Raw genomic sequence first — 19,076 nt, forward strand, 5'->3', positions numbered from 1 at the left:
CAATGTGACTAGCTGAAAGACAGAGGGCTCAAGGCAGAGAACAGTGGGACCTAAGCCTGCATGGTTCAGCAGGGTGATGAGAAGGAAAGGACGATGCAGACGCACTATATCCAATCCAGACCAGTAACTTAATTAGGCATTGAAATGTGCTACAGAATCAGATCTTGGAGGCATCTCAGCCAAATAACAATAAGTTCTCTGTAATCCATTATTGATTTTCCCATGCCCCTCTTCACTTTACCATCACAAATATAAAGAATTGGATATATCAGAAAAAGGCTCAAGGAATTTTTTCTTAAATTTTCACATACTACGTGGTTTCACATTTGAAAAATGAAGGCAATATGTATGTATTTAACAAATATAGAAATGAAACAAAATGAAAATGCTAAGCTTTTTAGAGATGTTTAATAAGGTTTTAACACACAATGACATTTCTTGTAAAACATATGATCACTCAAAGCTAGGCTGAAAATCTAGCAAAAATTTAATTTGCTGTTTAAAGAGCTTTGGGTAAAGTTATGGAAACACATTGGATAAACAAATCTACTTTTAAAGATGAAAACTGAATTATGTTGCCATGACTTTTATCATAAATTATTTCTGAAAATAGAAAAAAATAGTTTAATCAAATAAACACAAGTAACTTGTTAGCTGTTCTGTTCATATAGGTGCACAACTGAGGAGCTGCTGGAAGGGCATGGCCCCTCGTATGTCTTCGTACGTTGTTGACAATTAGAGTCAATTCTATTCTTCAGTTCCACAAGAACTGGCTAAGACAGGATTCAAGTAACCAAAGACAAGTCTTATTGCATAGTTCAGTTTCTATATTCACTCGGCGAAAATTTCAAAGAAAGGTCAGAGTTCATGGTAACAGAAATCAGCAGATGATTTGGCCCTGGAGATGGCCCTCCTGCCTGCATCTTTACCTGTTCTCCGGTGGCTTTTTATTGTTTTGCTTTATTTTCAGTTTTTATTTCTTTATATGCAAAAAGTGAGCCTAACAAATAAGACAATAGGCCCAGTTATACAAAATAATATTAATGACTAAAAAAATTACTAAGAACATACCATGAATGTTATGTGTGAAAAATTAAATATTTTATTTATTTCTCCAAATTTGGTGTGGATATATTAAAATTTTCCATTTAACTAACAGACTGGTTTAAAGTGACAAATAAAAGATAATCCTGTTTCTCTCACAAAATTGTGAACATATATATGTATATAACATGAAATAATTCACTATCGAAATATTGGAGCTCAGCAGGGAAACACGACTGTATTAATCCAATGTTCTTGAACATTGAGGGGTAAGTTCATTTCAATGATTCATTTCCTCTTACACTGAAAAACATATTGAGATATTGATGGCTTATACAGATTGATTTTTTAAGATAGTTGATTTTACTACTTACACTTGCTTCACTTGCCAATTAATTTTTAGAATTTTGTTTCTAACAGTCAGAAACCCAGCAAGATAAAAGGTGATGGTTATTATATCACATTTCTTACCCACTGTAAGAAGCAAAGGCGTAACGCATTTCCCTTGGCTTATTCTCATGCCACGCCCTCTCGTGCTTCTGAATCCATACTTGGGAAGATGATGAAGGCAGCTATGTTTATGGAGATCGTCCTGATGATTCAGCCAAATCTTTATTAACCAGGTGTTGCCAGTTCTTCCTGAGATCTACTTTTCTTGTTCAACATAATGATGGGACTAAAACATGTTTCCAAACTCTACCTCTGTACCTAACAGTAGTTTGCTAAGTTCTTAGGACTATTTCAACTTCTTCATAGGTAATGTTTGGAAAGTCAGTTAAATCACCAGTTTTTCTTCATTGCATGCAGATTCATACACATTTGAGTATTTAAATCTTTTGAAACTTCTATCGTCATAGTATAAATATGCATGAGAATGTTTAGTAAGTTAATGTTAACAAAAGTCAAATAAAAGAGCTAAAAGAAGTTACATTCTTTAATGTATAAGGGAATAACTGCAGTTTGTGCACCTGTGTTCATAAAGTATTGTGTTCTTGGTATTAATAAGATATGGCATATTGACTGAAACTCTTAGAGGTAGAATGAAAAAAAACAAGCTATTAAGAACTGAAGAAATGCTAACCTTAATTCCATTGTAACTTAGTCCTGTCAACAAAGTTATCAGGACAGAAATTTTAGAGATAATATTCGAGGCCTACAGTATTCCACTTGTATTTAATTAAAATGTGCTTTCTCAATCAAATATTTGCCCTAAGTTCTACTTCAGGATGTTTGTATTTGTTCAACTAAAATGTTAAAGTTCAATTTCAATGGGACTTGAGACAAGCATGCAATTAGGAGATTTGGAAATAGTTCTGTACCTAATGAAAATTAAAGGAATCATTTAGTACCACATGAAAGTCAGTTAAAATTCTTCATTCTCATTTTGTCTTTCCATAAATGCATACTTCTTAGAAGTACGGGATGAAAATGCAAGCTTTAATCGGATTTACCTTTACAGGTAAATAAACAGATTCGTTTTTCTCTCTGAAGAGCAGTGCTACACGTTCTGTGAAAGTAGTTCCTATGAAAAAGAAATCGCCCAAATGAGCTCCCTTGATGTGATTCTCTTCTGTAGTCCTGGCCCAGTCAAAAGTGTCAAACTACATACCTATGCTTCCTCCCTGAGGACTAGCCATTCGGGTATCAAAGGAAGTGTTCTGGCATAGAACAGAGCCCACGCAGGGTTTTGCGTAAATGGTCGTTGAAATCAATTATATAAGAATCTTTGCATTGCCTGTGTGTGACTAAAATCATGTTTCATTATTTCACAGAGTTAGGTGTAGATCGTAAGAGCAGCCAAAATCAATTTCATGCTGGATATTTACTTCTCCCTCAGTAGATTTCCATATCGACTTACTTGCCTACTTGAAAATTTGAGGTATCATCTAAAAACCTGATAATTGTATACTAAATGCCACCAATGATTAATTTTTTGTTGTCCAAATGCACCTTGAGGAATAATTCATTGTCTTATGATGAGAAAAAATTAAAAAATTGTTTGAGATCAAAAAATACGACCAAGTAGAATAGTTCATTTGGAAGTCTTTTAATTATTATCATCAATGCTTTGTAGGTACAAATTCATTGTAATATAATGCTGGTAGAACTTTTAAAATTTGAATTCTGAATAACAGTTGACATTGAAAATGTCACACAGTCTTACACAGTCTCCCTTTATAAGAGAAAAACTGCTTAAAGACAGGACACCCACAAACTTTTGTAGACTTGAAAGGTCATCTCCCAATTGTTCTCGTCTTTGTCAGATTTGGCTCATGAATGCCTTGACTTTGTAGGTATAAAGGAGGCAAAAGGTGTATGTGTTTGTGTGCGGACAAAGTGTTATTCAAGAAAACAACATTTCTTCAGTTTAAGTCTACACATTTTAATATACATGTGTCTTCTTAAAAATAGTAAATTGAAACTGAAAGACTTGATCTATCAAAATATGCTGATAAATGATACAGTGGTAGATGCAAAATTCATGGAGAATACTAAAAGGCCAAAAAAAGTCCTCTGCCATTGTCCATGTTTTATCTGTTTTTAAAAATGATAGAGGGAAAAATACTCTCAGGGGGAAAAATGAAGCTTTACTGCAAAAGAAATGAATGCGAGCAATGGCACTTAAGCGGTGAGGAGACGTGAAGCATTGCGCCTTCATAGCCTGCTAAGGAGCAACAGCTGTGCCTAATTTCAACCTGACGTGCTTCAGGTCTCATATTCATATAGGTATTTAATGATCCAAACATAATGGTCCTATATAGAATAATTACTTATATGAAGGCGCAAACTTCATACGCATTCTTTTTTAAATGATCCTTCAAGAGAAAAACTGCACTGGCTCTTTGAACAATGAATAGTCTTTTTCACCAATCCAAATGTTTGGGGCTAAATAGCTTATCTTTCAAGAGAGAATAATAATAGTGCTGAGGTTACTTCTTTTTGACAGACTCTTTTTGTCTCCCCCTTTCCCAGGATAGCCAGTACAATGAAAAAATGTAGAATGCCAAGCCGATCATTAAGTCGTATTGGTAGATGGTTACAAGAAATATCAGAAACAAAATGACATAAGGTATTTTAGAGTTGGTGTATTTCAAAAGCAGAGATTCACCGCTTTGAGCTTCACTTTCCTGGGCAGGGAGATTAGCAGAAATAGAGCTCTCAGATTCTTTGTCACCTGAAAAGCACAGTGATTGTCTGGAGTTGATTAATCCTTCATTTTTATGCCTCTCTTCTTCCATATTCTCAGTAGCTTCGCTGATTAAAATCGTTGGCCCTAGAGATTTTCCTACATTATTGCCTTCTCCTCGCTGGAAAATCTGGTCTCCACACCTTTCTCTCCTGCTGCCTGACATCTCTGTTCCTGAACTTGTGGAAACTTCTTCAGGTATAGACCCAGGATGTGGGCACTTCTCAATACCATGGGTTTCACTTGTGGGATTACAATTATGTTCTGATTTACCTGGACTAGATTGGAGAGTCATGGTAGTAATTGTATTCTCTCCAGCAATTGCCTGTTCATAGGATGACACTGAAGTTTTAGCGTGGTGACTGGAAATGTGAGAGCCTCTCTGACTCGCTCTCTTTGTGTCTGAGTTTAAAGCAGAATGAGTAACGGTATCAATGTGCATTTCCTTTGATAATTCTTTGACCTGCCCATGATCTCTATTTTCTGGGAATATTTTTTTGTCTGTTGGTAACATTCCCAAGTGCAAATCCAGTTCTGAGGCTGCTTTTTTATTGCTTGTAACGACCTGTAAGGATTCTTCTACAGATGTTCTGTTTCCAATGCCATGTTTCTTCCTGTCATGTATCTTCCCAGGATTACACATAGATATGGTTTCTACCTTCTCCATTTCATCTACATGTACATTACAAATACCTAAACATGATTCCTTTTCAAAATTGTTGTCATAGATTACACCTGCTGTGTCTCCTTGACAAAGGCTATAATGTGAGTCATCATTTCTCCCTTCATGTGGATCAAACACAGTTTCCTTTACCTCCATGGGCCTGTCACTGCGTGCTGTCTCTTGAGGTAGCTTAGCAATTATTGCTTTTTCTCTAGCAGACATGCTTTCTAGAGTATTTTCCGATGTTGTCTTAATTATATAAGCTGTACCTGCTTCTGCTTTCTCAGCAAGACCATGATCAGCTAGAGAAGACAGTTCACAGCTCACTGTTTCTTGGCAGGTAAACAATTCTGCAGGCTTAGCTTTCAGACTCTTTGTGTTATTTCTTTTTCCCCGCATGTCTTCACAATCTGTTTGTCCTTTTGTCTTCTCTGTTTTATTTATCTTATTCTCTCTTGCTTTTGCCTGACTTTCCCGAAAATTCCAATATTGTTTGTGCTGTTTGTTTTTATTGTGATCTTCAGGATTAATCCAACCTAAATTCTCTTCTTCAACTTGGAAAAGATAATCATTTCTCGAAACATTCCCATTTCTTGATGAACAAACTTGACCTCCTAAAGTAATGTCTTTATTAGACAAGAGAGCATGCCCTGGGGTTGTTAACACACCTTCTTCCCAACTTGGATTTCTCCTTGGGGAATGAAATGAATCTGCTTGGATGACCTGTTCAGGAGTCAGGCTATCTTGACTCAGCAGAACACTTAGTTCTCTACTACTCGCTCCTACCCCTTCCACACTTATTTCAGAGTGGCTCGTCTTTTCTTGGTCATGGAGGATTGATTGAAAATTTTTGCTTTGTTTTTTATTATCACCTAAGTGTGTTCTTTGCTTCGCCTTCTCATTCTTCCCATTTCCATAATCTTTCTTGGAAGGTCCCTGTGCTATTGATTCTCCCGAATGGAAAGCTCTTCTTGAATAGTCCCAATCTTGTACTTTCATTTTCTCAGCTCCTCCTTCCTGGTTTTTGATAAGGTTGCCTGCCATTAGCAGATCTGAGGAGGGACAAGCTATCTGCACTCTGCCTCCCGCTTGGGCTGGATTAGCATTATCATCCAATGTTTCTCTGTTGCTGATATGTAGTTGCATGAATTCATCACCACTAGTATTTCCCAATGATGGCTTGAGTTCTCTCTTATCTGAAGTAATTTCCTCTGAAGGTTGATGACTACACTCATTTCCCAAGGAATATTTTTCATTGCAGTGAAAATCTCCCTTTAAAGAGCTTTCTGCTGATGAACCTGGAGACAAAGTCCTTTTAAACAAGTCAGTGTATACTTCGTCATGGACACGCTTCTTCTTTAACCCCTCTGCTTTATTTGGAAAATTGACTGGATCTGTTGAAAACATATTCTTTTCATCTCCAGAAGCAGTACTTCTTATTAAGCATTGCTTTATCTTAAGAAATAAAAATAACGAAAAATAATGACCAAATGATTTAAAATATACAAAATGAATTAGATAGGTTTCATGAACTTGACTACTAATTATCTTGGCTACTAAGATTTTCTTGACTCATTTCATTTGTGGTTTTAGTACAAATTCTGGAAACCAGATGTTTTTGGGGGGATCCTTGTAGGCTATGACTTGGGAATGAGATTAGTAAGAAAAGGGGCCAAAATTAATCACTCTCCTTCCCAGCTTCCAAATATCACATTGTATTATTCAACTATTCCTGCTTGTCATTGCACTTTCTCCTCACTTAGGATATACACATTGATAGCTCCATGCTAATCAATTAGAGAGCAGCTTCCTAGGTGCCCCTTGCTGCATTCACACTTGCTGTAGGTGTCCCTATTACAGTTTCTCTTATTAATATGTTTTCTGCAAAGCCTCTGCAAACTATTAATAGCAAAACGTCACTCAAAGAAAAGTGAGGGAGTTAATGTCTCTGCAAATTCTGTTTTAATGACCCTCTGCCAACTGGTACTCAAATGTATTTGAGCTCTTCAGTGATGCCAACTGTCAGGATTTAACAGTGTGATGCCTGTGTTTTTTTTCCCTCCTCATAACTGACATTTGCATGATCTCAATAATTATATGCAAATCTTACGTTTTCCCCTTCTTCTCACATAAGGCTCATGTTACTTGTCAACTGCACAGCTGTCTTGTAAGCCAATGCCTGTGGGTTCCACAGATTTGGTTGTATTTCCATCTATTATGGAGCTTCATTGTTTTATGCATTAACGTCAGCATGGAGCAAATTAGCATCTAAATTACAGCTCCCTGTTCATTTATTGGATGTACGATCTCAGTAACTTCTAAACAAACTTTTATTTTTGAAGCTGCTCATTGTAATGAGGTGTATTGGTGAAGTATGTGATTTTTCAGGGTCCTTTCATTATATTCTGTGGTTTGAAAAAAATGGTGATGTTAACTTTCAGCTGGTGAAAATTCTCACAATGGGTGACAACTTTGTAGTTTCTTAAAGGTGGAGCAAAGTAAATTGCATCCTTTAGTGACGCAGCTTGCATATCACTGTAGAAAACGGGGAATGTGTGGGGAAAGAGATGAGCCCTATTTCTTTTCTGTTTCAGCACTGACACTTGAAGAGGAAAATTCCATTTTAATCTTAGATGATTAGGAATCCATATATTCTAATGATGAGAGCTCCAACCAAATACAGTAAAGAATAAATCACATTATGTGACTCATTTACTCCTATTTCTCCCTTTGTAATAAAAATGCTATCTAAATCATCCCCCCCAAAATTCCAAATAGATTGAATGTTCACCAAGTGTGAAATTTATAATAAATTCAATGCTAAATTGTACAGTGCTGAACTTATTTCCTAGTTAAAAATATGACACAGGCTATGTTCTCCTCATTTGGTAATTTAATACTTTCCAATGATATAGAATTTCAAAATTCTCATAAAAGTGGAAGTAAAAATAATGCTGGTAAATGCAATACACGCTAGAGCTCGACAGAACCCTAACACTCATCTAGTTCAGGCCTCTCATTTTTACAGACAAGTTTATGCTAAGTGTGCACTTGTCACAAAGGTTAGAAATGCACATCAGGATCGCGCTACCTCTTCCGCAATTCCTACAAACTGTTACTCAGAGGTACTGGTAAAAAGATAAGCAATGAATGTCATTAATTTACCGCCACGGAGACCAGCAGCATCATACTGAAATCAAAGTGCCTTGTTGATCAAGCTAGAGAGGCAAGGACGAAACAGGCTGTGCTTTCACCTTTGCAGATTATATTAGTCAAAGTTGAAAGGCTGGCGTTGCAGCACCTTTGAAGCGTCAATGGATTCCTCTTCTCTACTATAGTGGCAGCCAGAACACTTACCATCCATTCTAACTCTTTTTCATCATGTTTTCCGTGTTTCCTGTTTACGGCTTTTACATTTTGATTGCTGGTTTCCAAGTCTTCCTTCTCCTCATGAGTACAAACAATTGTTGGGATATCGGTATCTGGAAAGTTAATATAATTGTGCCGATGTAAGATTGTTATAATTGTAAGCCTCAACAAAAGAGACAGATTTTGTTTAAAAATTAAATAAGAAAGATTACCTGTAATCTTTGAATTGTCAAAGTTATTCTCGTGTGATATTACTGATGATTCTTCTTTACTGTTAAATTTAAAACAAAATGTTATACATTCTTCTGGGACTATATTTTCTAAGTATTTTTACACAGGGGAATTTCAAACCAATAACAAGCCTAATAAATGTTATATCAACTTATGTATTTTCTTGTATTACTTTGTATATTTTTAAAATAAAATTAATCTTTTAGTGATACAAAAGTATATATTAGTCATAGAAAAATTTTTAAATAATTTATATAATTTATATAATCTTATTCTAAATAAGATTATGTTACTCATATTAAAACATACATAACCAAAATAAAAATATATGTAAATGTAGATTATTTCATCATTCATGAATATAAACTTTGCAAGTGAGAACATTTTTCTCTTGGTTTAAATGATAAAATTTTATGAACTAACAGTTTATTTGTGGTCATGGAAATTGCTTTCTAACATCCTAATTATTAATTTTTGTATGTTTCATCTTACTCAAAATTCTTTCAGTTGGACTGATATAACATTAGCTCTCTCTCTGCAGGAAAGAAGAAAAACCCAAACTTACTAAAAACTGAAAGGCAGCTAAATTTATATTCAGTTAAAAGACTTTATGTGTGTATTGCCACAGGCCAATTTTATAAGCAATACTTAAGATTGCTCATATGGAAGCATATATTTTCTTTCTTGAAAATGATTCGGTTACACTCCCTTTTCAATGGTATTCTGCATACTGATTGAGAAAGATAAATACCTTTTACTTTCAAATGTAACCTATTTGTAGGTATATTTGTGGAATCATTAGAATTTAGATTTGTCCATAACACTCAGCAAGAAAAATGTTAGTGAAAAAGCCCACTTTGTGTATAGTTATGTCACAAGTCAATCTGTCAGTAATGATTGCCCCAGTACCCACATTTTTTTGTTTTCTTTCAGCTGAATTTTCTTCTAGTGACTTGTCTCAATGATTTTTTCTGTGATAAAAGAAATCTAGAGAGTTGGCAACAGCTGATAAATTTGTGTAATAGAGTCTATTCTTCATTGTATGGACAGTGTTGATACAAATTTCAGGAAGGCTAATTGTATTTCAACAAATCATGAGAAAACTGCAAATTCTTCCATCCTGACTATGTAAGAAAGTAATTCACTACTGTATATATTTATGATGCTTAATTTTAACTTAACCCAAAGTGTTTGGTACCTTCTAGTGGGCCCATGAATGAAAACAATGTTTCTACATAAATATGATTTCACTAGAAAAACATAGTATTTACATAATTGGTACTGACTTAATCTATAAATCTATATTATTGAATGAGGCCAATAATTATGTAAAGATACATTTTGTGGAATATAGCTGCAAGCTGACACAGTTTTCATTCTCCATGTGTATAATATCTACGGGCTTAAAAATATATAAACCCATTAAACATCACTTAATTATTCCTGCTTCCTCTTTATTCCCATAACAATGCAGGAAAAAATCTCCTTTGTAGAGGGAAAATAATAGCCATTTAAAGCCTTTTGTTTTTGCCTAACCAAAATGCTATCAGTCATTTTTCTAATTCAATTGTCTAAAATACTGCAATTTAAAAATTCTATCAAAAGGTAAGGAATATGTTTTAACTCATTTTGGGGAGAAATAATTAAGTACCAAGTTGTGTATTATCATATTAATATATTATGAAAACATACAAATGCAGAAATATAGGGGGGAAATCTTAGATTCAGTGATAAATACAAGAAAGAGAAGCTGAAATAGATAAAATTTAAATATTATATCAACTGTCTATGGAAAAAAAAACTAATAAAAGATATGTAGTAAGACTCCTATAGGGAAAAGAATAAAATTGTATCAAGACCTAGAAATGAGACATATACAATGTTCATAGATAAAAAGGAGGTATTATGTGATATTAATTCTCTCCCAAATTGATCTAAAAATTCAATTCTAATCAAAATTCCAATGCAGTTTTTCACAAAATTTGAAAATATGATTCTAAAGAGAAGAATAAAACGCTAAAATATTTCTGAGAAATAACGGGGTGGGAAGCAACTGCTCTACTTGATTTCAAGGGTTCTTATGAAGATTTAGTTAAGACAGTTACTTTGGTACAGAGACAGACAAGGATTGAGAACTTAGTAACCAATCTACATATATCCAGCACATTGGCATATGACAAACTCAACATGTGAGACGGCAGGGAAATAAGGGACTTTTCCATGAATGAAGATAGGGAAAATGGCTCTCTTATGGAAAAAGATGAAATTAGCACCACATATATTAAAAATATCAACTCCAGATCATTTGATCTTAAATGTCAGAAACTAGAAAATATATGTAAATATCTTTCAGATCTCAGAGTAGGACATGTTTTTTTAAATTAAAAATAAAAACAGTGACTATAAAAAAATATCGTCAATTTACCTCTATTAAAATTTAAAACTTTTGTTCATTAAAATATATCATTGTAATAAAAAAATAAATTACAAACTGGGAGAAGATGCTTGCTTTACACAAAATCAACACAAATAAATATCAAGAATATATAAAGGAATCCTACAAATCAGTAAGAAAGCACAAAGATTTTAATTGAATCAGAAGAGAGAGACAGACATTCCACAGAAAACAAAACACACATAGCCAATAAGGAAATAAAGGGATGCTCAACATTAATTGAGAACACAGAAGTACAAATCAAGACCACAAGGAGTTACCATTTTATGCTTATTTAACTGATAAAAATTACTGTCAACTGCATAAACTTGAACCAACATAAATGCCCATCCACAGAATAGTGGACACAAAACTATGGCATAACACAAAAGGAATATTACATAGTACTCAAAAGTAATAAACCACAGAGACCTACAACAATACAGATAAATTTTACCAAAATAATATTAAATGAAGAGTTTGAAAACATTACATCAGAGGATTTTTTTAAAGTAAACTAAAAATGACTAAAATAATTTAAAAATATATAACAAGGAATACATAGAATATTTTTAAGAGTTATATAAACAAGAAAGCTTGATTTTCAAGATTATGGTTTCCTCCGTTGGGGCAAGTTTCGGGAAAGGAATGAGGAAAGGAAATGGTTAGAAGTCAATTACTGTTTTGAGTGGTAGTTTTGCAGGTGCTTATTGAATTATTTAAAATACCTAATAGTTAAATTCCAGTTTTACATAATTAATTAAGAAAAATGGGTTGCTCCCTGGCCTAGGTTAGAGGGTATCTACAAATAAAATCCCACTCTGAAAGTGTCCCTCATATGACCAATTACATCTAAAGAGTATAATTAAAACAACTTTAGAAAACTTGAGGGGAAAAATGAACTTGATGTTTGATGATATTGTCCAGACCATATACAACTGTGATATAAATGATACATATTATTGAATGTTTCTATTCTCCCCTTTACATTCCCTGGGTCTTTTTTGAGAAAGGGAGTTTCTTATTTGTCCGTGTTCCCAGTGACTGGCTCAGTGCCTGACACATAGGACTGACATAATGAATGATATGTATTTACATGATATGTACTCCCCTCAGGAAGTTATGCACCAATGCCAGCACCTAGTCCACCCTTCAAAGCAATTTTGGAACGCTTATTCTGGAAGGGCCATCAGAACTCTCATTGTATTACCCTTGATGTTCTGAATGTTATCAAAATGTCTTCCTTGAAATATTTCCTTTATCTTCGGGTAAAGAAAGAAGTCGTTGGGGGCCAGATCAAGTGAGTAGGGACGGTGTTCCCATAGTTATTTGTTTACTGGCTAAAAACTCCCTCACAGACAGTGCCGTGTGAGCTGGTGCATTGTCGTGATGCAAGAGCCGTGAACTGTTGGTGAAAAGTTCAGGTCGTCTAACTGTTTCACGCAGCCTTTTCAGCACTTCCAAATAGTCAAATTGGTTAACTGCTTTTCTAGTTCATACAAATTCATAATGAATAATCCCTCTGATATCAAAGAAGGTTAGCAACATTATTTTGATTCTTGATTTGGACCGACGAAACTTTTTGGTCGTGGAGAATTGGCTGACTTCCATTGTGCACTTTGATGCTTTGTTTCAGGGTCCTATTGGTACACCCATGTTTCATCACCAGTGACAACATGGCCCAAAACATCATCTTACCTCTCCAAAAGGTCTTGGCAAACTTCGACTCTTTTTTGCTTTTGTTCACCGGTGAGCTCCTTCGGGATCATTTTTGCAGATACTGTTCTCATGCCAAGATTTTCAGTTAAGATTTTCCTAACTGTTTCTCTACTGATGTTTACTTGGTCTGATATGCTTCTCACAGTTAGCCGATGATTTTGACACACAATTCAACAAATTTTTGCAATGTTTTCATCAGTTCTGCTCATTACTAGCTGCCCTGACCTCTCTTCATCAATGACTCATTCTTTCCCCTCAGAAAAATGTTTAATCCAGTTGTACACTGACATTTTCTTCATGGCGTTATCCTTATAAACTTGGACTAACATGTCCGTGGTTTCACTTCCACTCTTGCCAAATTTAACAAGAAATTTAATGTTTGTTCATTGCTCTAATTCAAGCTCAGCTGTTCTCGCGATGACACACAAAAACACACAACAATGAACGCCACTCAGCAAGACATCATCACATGTCCACGCAAACACAGCTGTGAGACATTGATAGACCAAGGTTATGAAACCTTACTGAGCTGTTTCTACAGTGCTGCCAATGTAAGCGCATAGTGGCAAGTTCGAGAACTTAATTGTCACACCTCATATAATGTAGTCACTTGTATTATTTAAACATAAGAGGGTCATTCATTCTTCTAATAGAAATTTGAACACACACTATGTGCCATAAATTATAATAAGCACTGGGAAATCACAGATGACCAACCTATAGCCTCTTACCTCAAGGAAGCTATAATATAATGATGGAAATGAACATATCAACAGGCAATTATTATAATAAATGATAAATATTATGATAAGCAATTAGATATTATAGATATTCTCTTAGGAAAAAAAGAGGACAGAAACGAGAGGGGACAGACACTCTTTTGAGGGACTCATGGAATTTTTCACAAAGAGAGTAACATTCTGAATTAAATTTTAGGGAAAGTAGGAGTTCCCCTATTAGAAAAGAGTGGTAAGGTCATTCCAGTCAGAGGCAATAAGGAGTGGACAAAGATTCAAGGGTTAGAAAGCCCAAAAGAAAATGACACAGTTAGGAGCGATGACAGCAATGAGGAAAGAGAAAAGGAATAAAATTTGAGTGACAATTCTTGATGTAGCATCAATATGATTTGTTAATCAATTTCCTATAAAAAGACTTTAAAAACACATCTCTCTGCCTGACCTTGTTTGCAGTCATGAGAGTTAGAAATCTAGTATTTTCCCTTCGAAGGGAGAGGAAATTTTCCCTAAGCCAGGGAGAGTTAAGTCTGGTGGTTAACTGGGGCTCCTGCACTACAAGTCAGTAAGGTCTTAAATTAGTCTGCGGTCTGCTTTCTGATGTCTTGTGAGCTGTGTGATCTGTTTCTCAGGTATCCAGGAAAAGCACCTTCCTCCCTAATCTACTGTGACTGCAGAGTGTAATAAATGTGGGCTTTATGAGGTGCAGGGCGGGGCAGGAGAAACTCCCAGGAGAACATGCCCTCTAAGTTAAAATCTAAGCAAAAAGTAACATTAGTTAGAGAAGAGGGGAGCAGCAATTCCAAGATTAAGGCATCATTTGTGAATATCTTATCAGTAAAAAAGAATTATTTTTAACGTGTCAAGTAACTGAAGATACAATTTAGGAAGAATGAAAGACCAAAGCCAGGGCACCAAATGGTAGTTGGCCAGCTTCAAGAGGCATAAACTTAGTTCCTGATACTGCCTCTTAAAACGTGATTCGCAGACCTTCTAGGTGACAGTCACCTGGTACTTTTTAGACATGCTGTTTTAGGGGACTGAATCCACATCTCTAGAGTGGAGAGTGGGAATCTGCATTTTTACTGTGAGCTCAGGTGTATCTCAGTGCACTAGTGTTTAGAAACACTGGGATCTAACTGCATGTATAAAAGGGCAACAGGCAGATACTCTGACTCCGGAAAAGTGGTGCCCTTTTTATGGCTCAGACTTTTTAGCCAGTCACATCCAGCTATGTAAAACCAGCTGCAACTCTATGCACAGAAGAAAATAATTATGTATTACATATATATATATATATATATATATATATATATATCCAGAGAAAAAGAAATACGTTGAAGACTAGACCAGTCTATACTTACTACAGAATGAAATGATGAAACATTGATGAAGTAGGAATTGAAACGTATTTGCAAACTATCAAATTAATAAGCAAACAGTAATTTGTGTTTCTGAGTCAGCTGTTAATCACCAAAACATTGAATCTTAGAAACTCTATCTCTGAGCCTCACATAACTTACAGAAAGTTTATTTTAGTTTTTAATGTCAAATGCCTTCAGTTCGTCAGATCTGTAAGGGACCTTATGCTAGAATAGTCCTATTCTGTCATCATATTGTAGAGAAAGAAATTAAACCTCATTAATCAATGTGACAGAAGTTGCACAAGCTAATTAGTAGCCAGGCTAGAACTAGATTCACATTTCTTGAGCACCGTGTCAGTGTTTGTTCCACAGCGGGTCAATCCATAGTGAAAAAAGGGCAAAGAGACCGGGATGCAAATCTCAGTCTTTCCTGTTGTTTACCGCTTACTAAGCCATTTACTAGCCATGTGACCACATATAAGATACTTAAACTTTCTGTCTCATTTTTCTCCAAAAATTGCCTACTACTTACAGAGGACAATTATTTAGCACAATTCTCAATATGTGGAAGTGCTTAATAAATATATTGTTATTATCACTATGGTAACTGTCATTATCATTACAGACATGTGGTAAATACCACACTGATCGTTAGTTCTAAGCTACCACAGTACCCAATCCCCATGCTCCTCCTTTCACTTGGAATTATCTACATTTTTAATGTTTATTCTATTCTCAGGTATCTTTAATTCACAAGCCACTTTGAGGAGTAAAATTTGCAACCCATAATAGCATACTTGGTTAGTCTTTTAAAATATGCCATTATTATCAGAGGATCACCCTCTGAAGAAAAATCACTAGATCATCAGTAAAAGTAACTTCTGATTTAAAGTGTCCTCTACAAATGCAGCATGCCCAGGAATGCTAATTTACACTTCCTGTCATTATGCGACTGATTTATTCAGTGTCCAAACTTAGGCAGCATGTTAATATAACTACAGTCTCTGGGTATATGGCACTTCTTCTTTTGGAGTTATGGTTAATTTTAGCATTGTCAACATGTAGTAAATAAAAAATGTAGTTATGGGACAACTCAGATAATGCAGTAAGTAAACACTGAACTTACCTTATCTCACAACCACATCAAAATTACAATGAATCTACAAAACAACCATTATAAAGAATAGGCTAAAATCAAGTTGAACTGAAGCCTTTCCACTAAGGGTGTGCAGAAGAAGCCACATCCAGACTGGTAGAAAGAACAGAGATATGGAATGGGCTGGTTCCACACTCATGTGTGACCATTAAAGATCGGGAGGGATATTTCAGCTGTGGGGGTCTCCCCACCCCCATAGGAGTGAGAGGTCCCAGCCCAGGGTTCCAGTGGCAGGGAGAGAAGTTCCTGTAATTTCTGGTTGTGAAAACCAGCAGAGATAGTGACTCAGTGAGACTGCATGCAGCTGCACTCCCAGGCGCTTCTCTTAAAGGGACCACACACGGAATTACCCACCAATGGAATCACTCACTCTGAGCTTCAGCACTGGGGCAGCAGCTGAAAAGGTGGCAGGGACAAATGTTGGGGAACTGAGTTGTCTGGCTTGGGATGACGGCTGGAGAGGCAGCTTTCTCCTGGATAGGAGAGCTGGCAGAGGCCATTTTTTTTTTTTTTGCTGAGCCCTCTCCCTTACCAGTGTGTGAACACAGGCAGCTGCCATATCTGAGTCTCCACCTTTAGTTGTTTAGTTCCCCAAGCCCTGGTGATTGGAGACCTAGCCATGCCCAACTTTCAGGCACACCCAAGCCGCTTCCAGGGGCTTTTTCATACAAACTGCTTGCGTTGGCTTAAGCTGAACTTTCCTAGGGTCTCTCAAAGGTTCACAGAATCCAGACAATCAGCATCTGGCTTGAGCGTGTCCTGTACCTCTGGCTGAGCAGCCCTAAGCCGGCACTAGCAGCAGCTGGCCTTGGTTTGCTGCTTGGCCTCTCACGGCACTTCTAAGCACAGCACAGATGGCAGCTATCTGCAGATTTCTTTCTGGCTCCCCCTGGGTGGCCCCAGGGGTGTGCCCAGATGGGGCACAGGCTGTGACCGAAGTAGACCTACAGCGATTCCCTCCGAGGTGGTTCAGGGCCTGGCACCCCCAGGGGCCAGCTTCAAAACGAGTTGGAGCATCACCCAGGCAGCTCCAAGTATAACACACCCAAGGGATGGATTGGGCAGACACCAGAGTCCTGCTGGGGCTGATCCTGTTCTGTAGGGTCAGCCCTGCACAACAACCCTTCCACTGTAGTCATGGCCAGTCCTCACAACCAGTGAGCCCAAAGGTCAGTTCCTCACACTAAAGTGCAATTATCAACCAAGGCTCAACTACAAAAAGAGGGCACACACAACCCACACAAGGGACACATCTGTGCCACTGAACCCCATAGCATACCTACTACATAATGACATTCTACTAAGACCAGGAGACATAGCAGCCCTACCTAATACATAGAAACAAACACAGGGAGGCAGCCAAAATGGGGAGACAAAGAAACATGTCCAAAATGAAAGAACAGAACAAAGCTCCAGAAAAAGAACTAAGCAAAATGGAGATAAGCAATCTATCACATGCAGAGTTCCAAACACTGGTTATAAGAATGCTCATTGATCTCAGGGAGAACTTCAACAGAGAGCTAGGAAACATAAAACTGGAGATAGAAACTATGAAAAAGAACCAGTCATAAATAAAGGATACATTAATGGAAATGAAAAATATATTACAGGGAATTAACAGTAGATTAGGTGAAACAGAGGATCCAACCAGCAATGTAGCAGATAAGATAGCAGAAAACACCCAACCAGCACAGGAAAAAGAAAAAAGAATCCAAACATTTGAGGAGAGTTTAAGGGGCCTCAAGGACAATATCGAGTGTACCAATATTCGCATTATAGGGGTAACAGAAGAAGAAGAGAGAGAGCAAGGAATTGAAAAACCTATTTGAAGAAATAATGACAGAAAACTTTCCTAACCTGGTGAAAGAAATAGACATACAAGCCCAGGTAGCACAGAGAGTCCCAAACAAGATAAATCCAAACAGGCCAACACCAAGACACATCATAATTAAAATGCCAAAGGTTACAGATAAAGGGAGAATCTTAAAAAGCAGCAAGAGAAAAACAGTTAGTTATCTACAAGGGAGCCCCCATAAGACTGGCAGCTGATTTCTCAAAAAAACTTTGCAGGCAAGAAGAGAGTGGCAGGAAATATTCTAAGTGAATGAAAAGCAACGACGTACAACCAAGACTGCTGTACCCAGCAAGGCTGTCATTTAGAACTGAAGGACAGATAAAGAGCTTGCCAGACAAGAAAAAGCTGAAGGAGTTCATCACCACCAAACCACTATTACAAGGAATCTTAGAGGGACTTGTTTAAGATGGGAGGGGGGTTAAGGATGGGTGAAAGGGGAAGGGTTTAAGTACAAATTGGTTGTTACACAGTAGTCATGGGGGTGTAGAGTATAGCACAAGACATATAGTCAATACTATTGTAATAACTAGGTATGGTGCCAGATAGGTATTAGATCTGTCAGCGTGATAGAAGGGATTGGGGCTGGGGGCAGGGTGGAAAAGATGGAGGTATAAAGGAATACAAACTGGTAGTTAATACGGTATGGGGAATATAATCAACAATGTTGTAAAGATCATGTAAGGTGCCAGATGGGCACTGGACTTAGGGGGATCACGTCATAGACTGCGTAGATGCCTGACCAATGCACTGTACACCGAAGCTGAAGTAGAATAATATTGAGTGTCAACTGTCACTAAATACATAGGTATATATACCTATGTATATATACTATATATACATATACTCTATATATATCTATGTATATATGTATATATAGTCACGGGATGTGGAGTACAACATAGGGAAGATAGTCAATGGTATTGTAACAGCTATATAAGATGTCAGAGGGGTAGTAGCTTGGGGGTGGGTTATCACTTTATGAGGGGTTTAAATGTCTAAATATTACATTGCTTTGTACACTTGAAACTAATTTTTTTTAAATGGGAAAAATGTAGTCGTTTTTGTATAAGAAAAATATGGTTTTTTCTAAGATCCTATAATGCTATTGTGCTAAAAACCCATGATCCTCTTAAAATATGAGTGAAACCTCTCAGAAACTAGTTCCACACAATCTAAGTGTGATGTGATGGAATTACCCAACCAGTCAGGGTAAATGTCAGGATTAGGTTGTAGGCAGCAAAAATGTCACTCTATTTTAAGAGGAATCAAAAAGTTGGCATAAAAAAGTGAGTCATGACTGTTGTATTTGTGCATGCTTA

At 36.5% G+C, this 19,076-nt stretch overlaps 1 protein-coding gene across 3 annotated transcripts in view; it reads right to left on the bottom strand.

The window, feature by feature from the left end:
* Nucleotides 1-393: 393 nt before the first annotated feature.
* PPP1R3A (protein phosphatase 1 regulatory subunit 3A) overlaps nucleotides 394-19,076 on the bottom strand; it is a 48,831-nt gene continuing 30,148 nt past the window's right edge. For all 3 annotated transcript variants that reach the window (XM_081038136.1, XM_081038137.1, XM_081038138.1), the window contains 3 exons: nucleotides 8,477-8,535; nucleotides 8,253-8,377; nucleotides 394-6,350 (listed from right to left, as the gene is read on the bottom strand). In XM_081038136.1, coding sequence (XP_080894262.1) covers nucleotides 3,975-6,350; nucleotides 8,253-8,377; nucleotides 8,477-8,535 — 2,560 coding nt within the window. In that variant the 3' untranslated portion in view covers nucleotides 394-3,974. The remainder of the gene's footprint in view (nucleotides 6,351-8,252; nucleotides 8,378-8,476; nucleotides 8,536-19,076) is intronic.

The sequence above is a fragment of the Rhinolophus hipposideros genome, assembly GCF_964194185.1.
Source record: "Rhinolophus hipposideros genome assembly, chromosome: 25".
Classification (NCBI taxonomy): Eukaryota; Metazoa; Chordata; class Mammalia; order Chiroptera; family Rhinolophidae; genus Rhinolophus; species Rhinolophus hipposideros.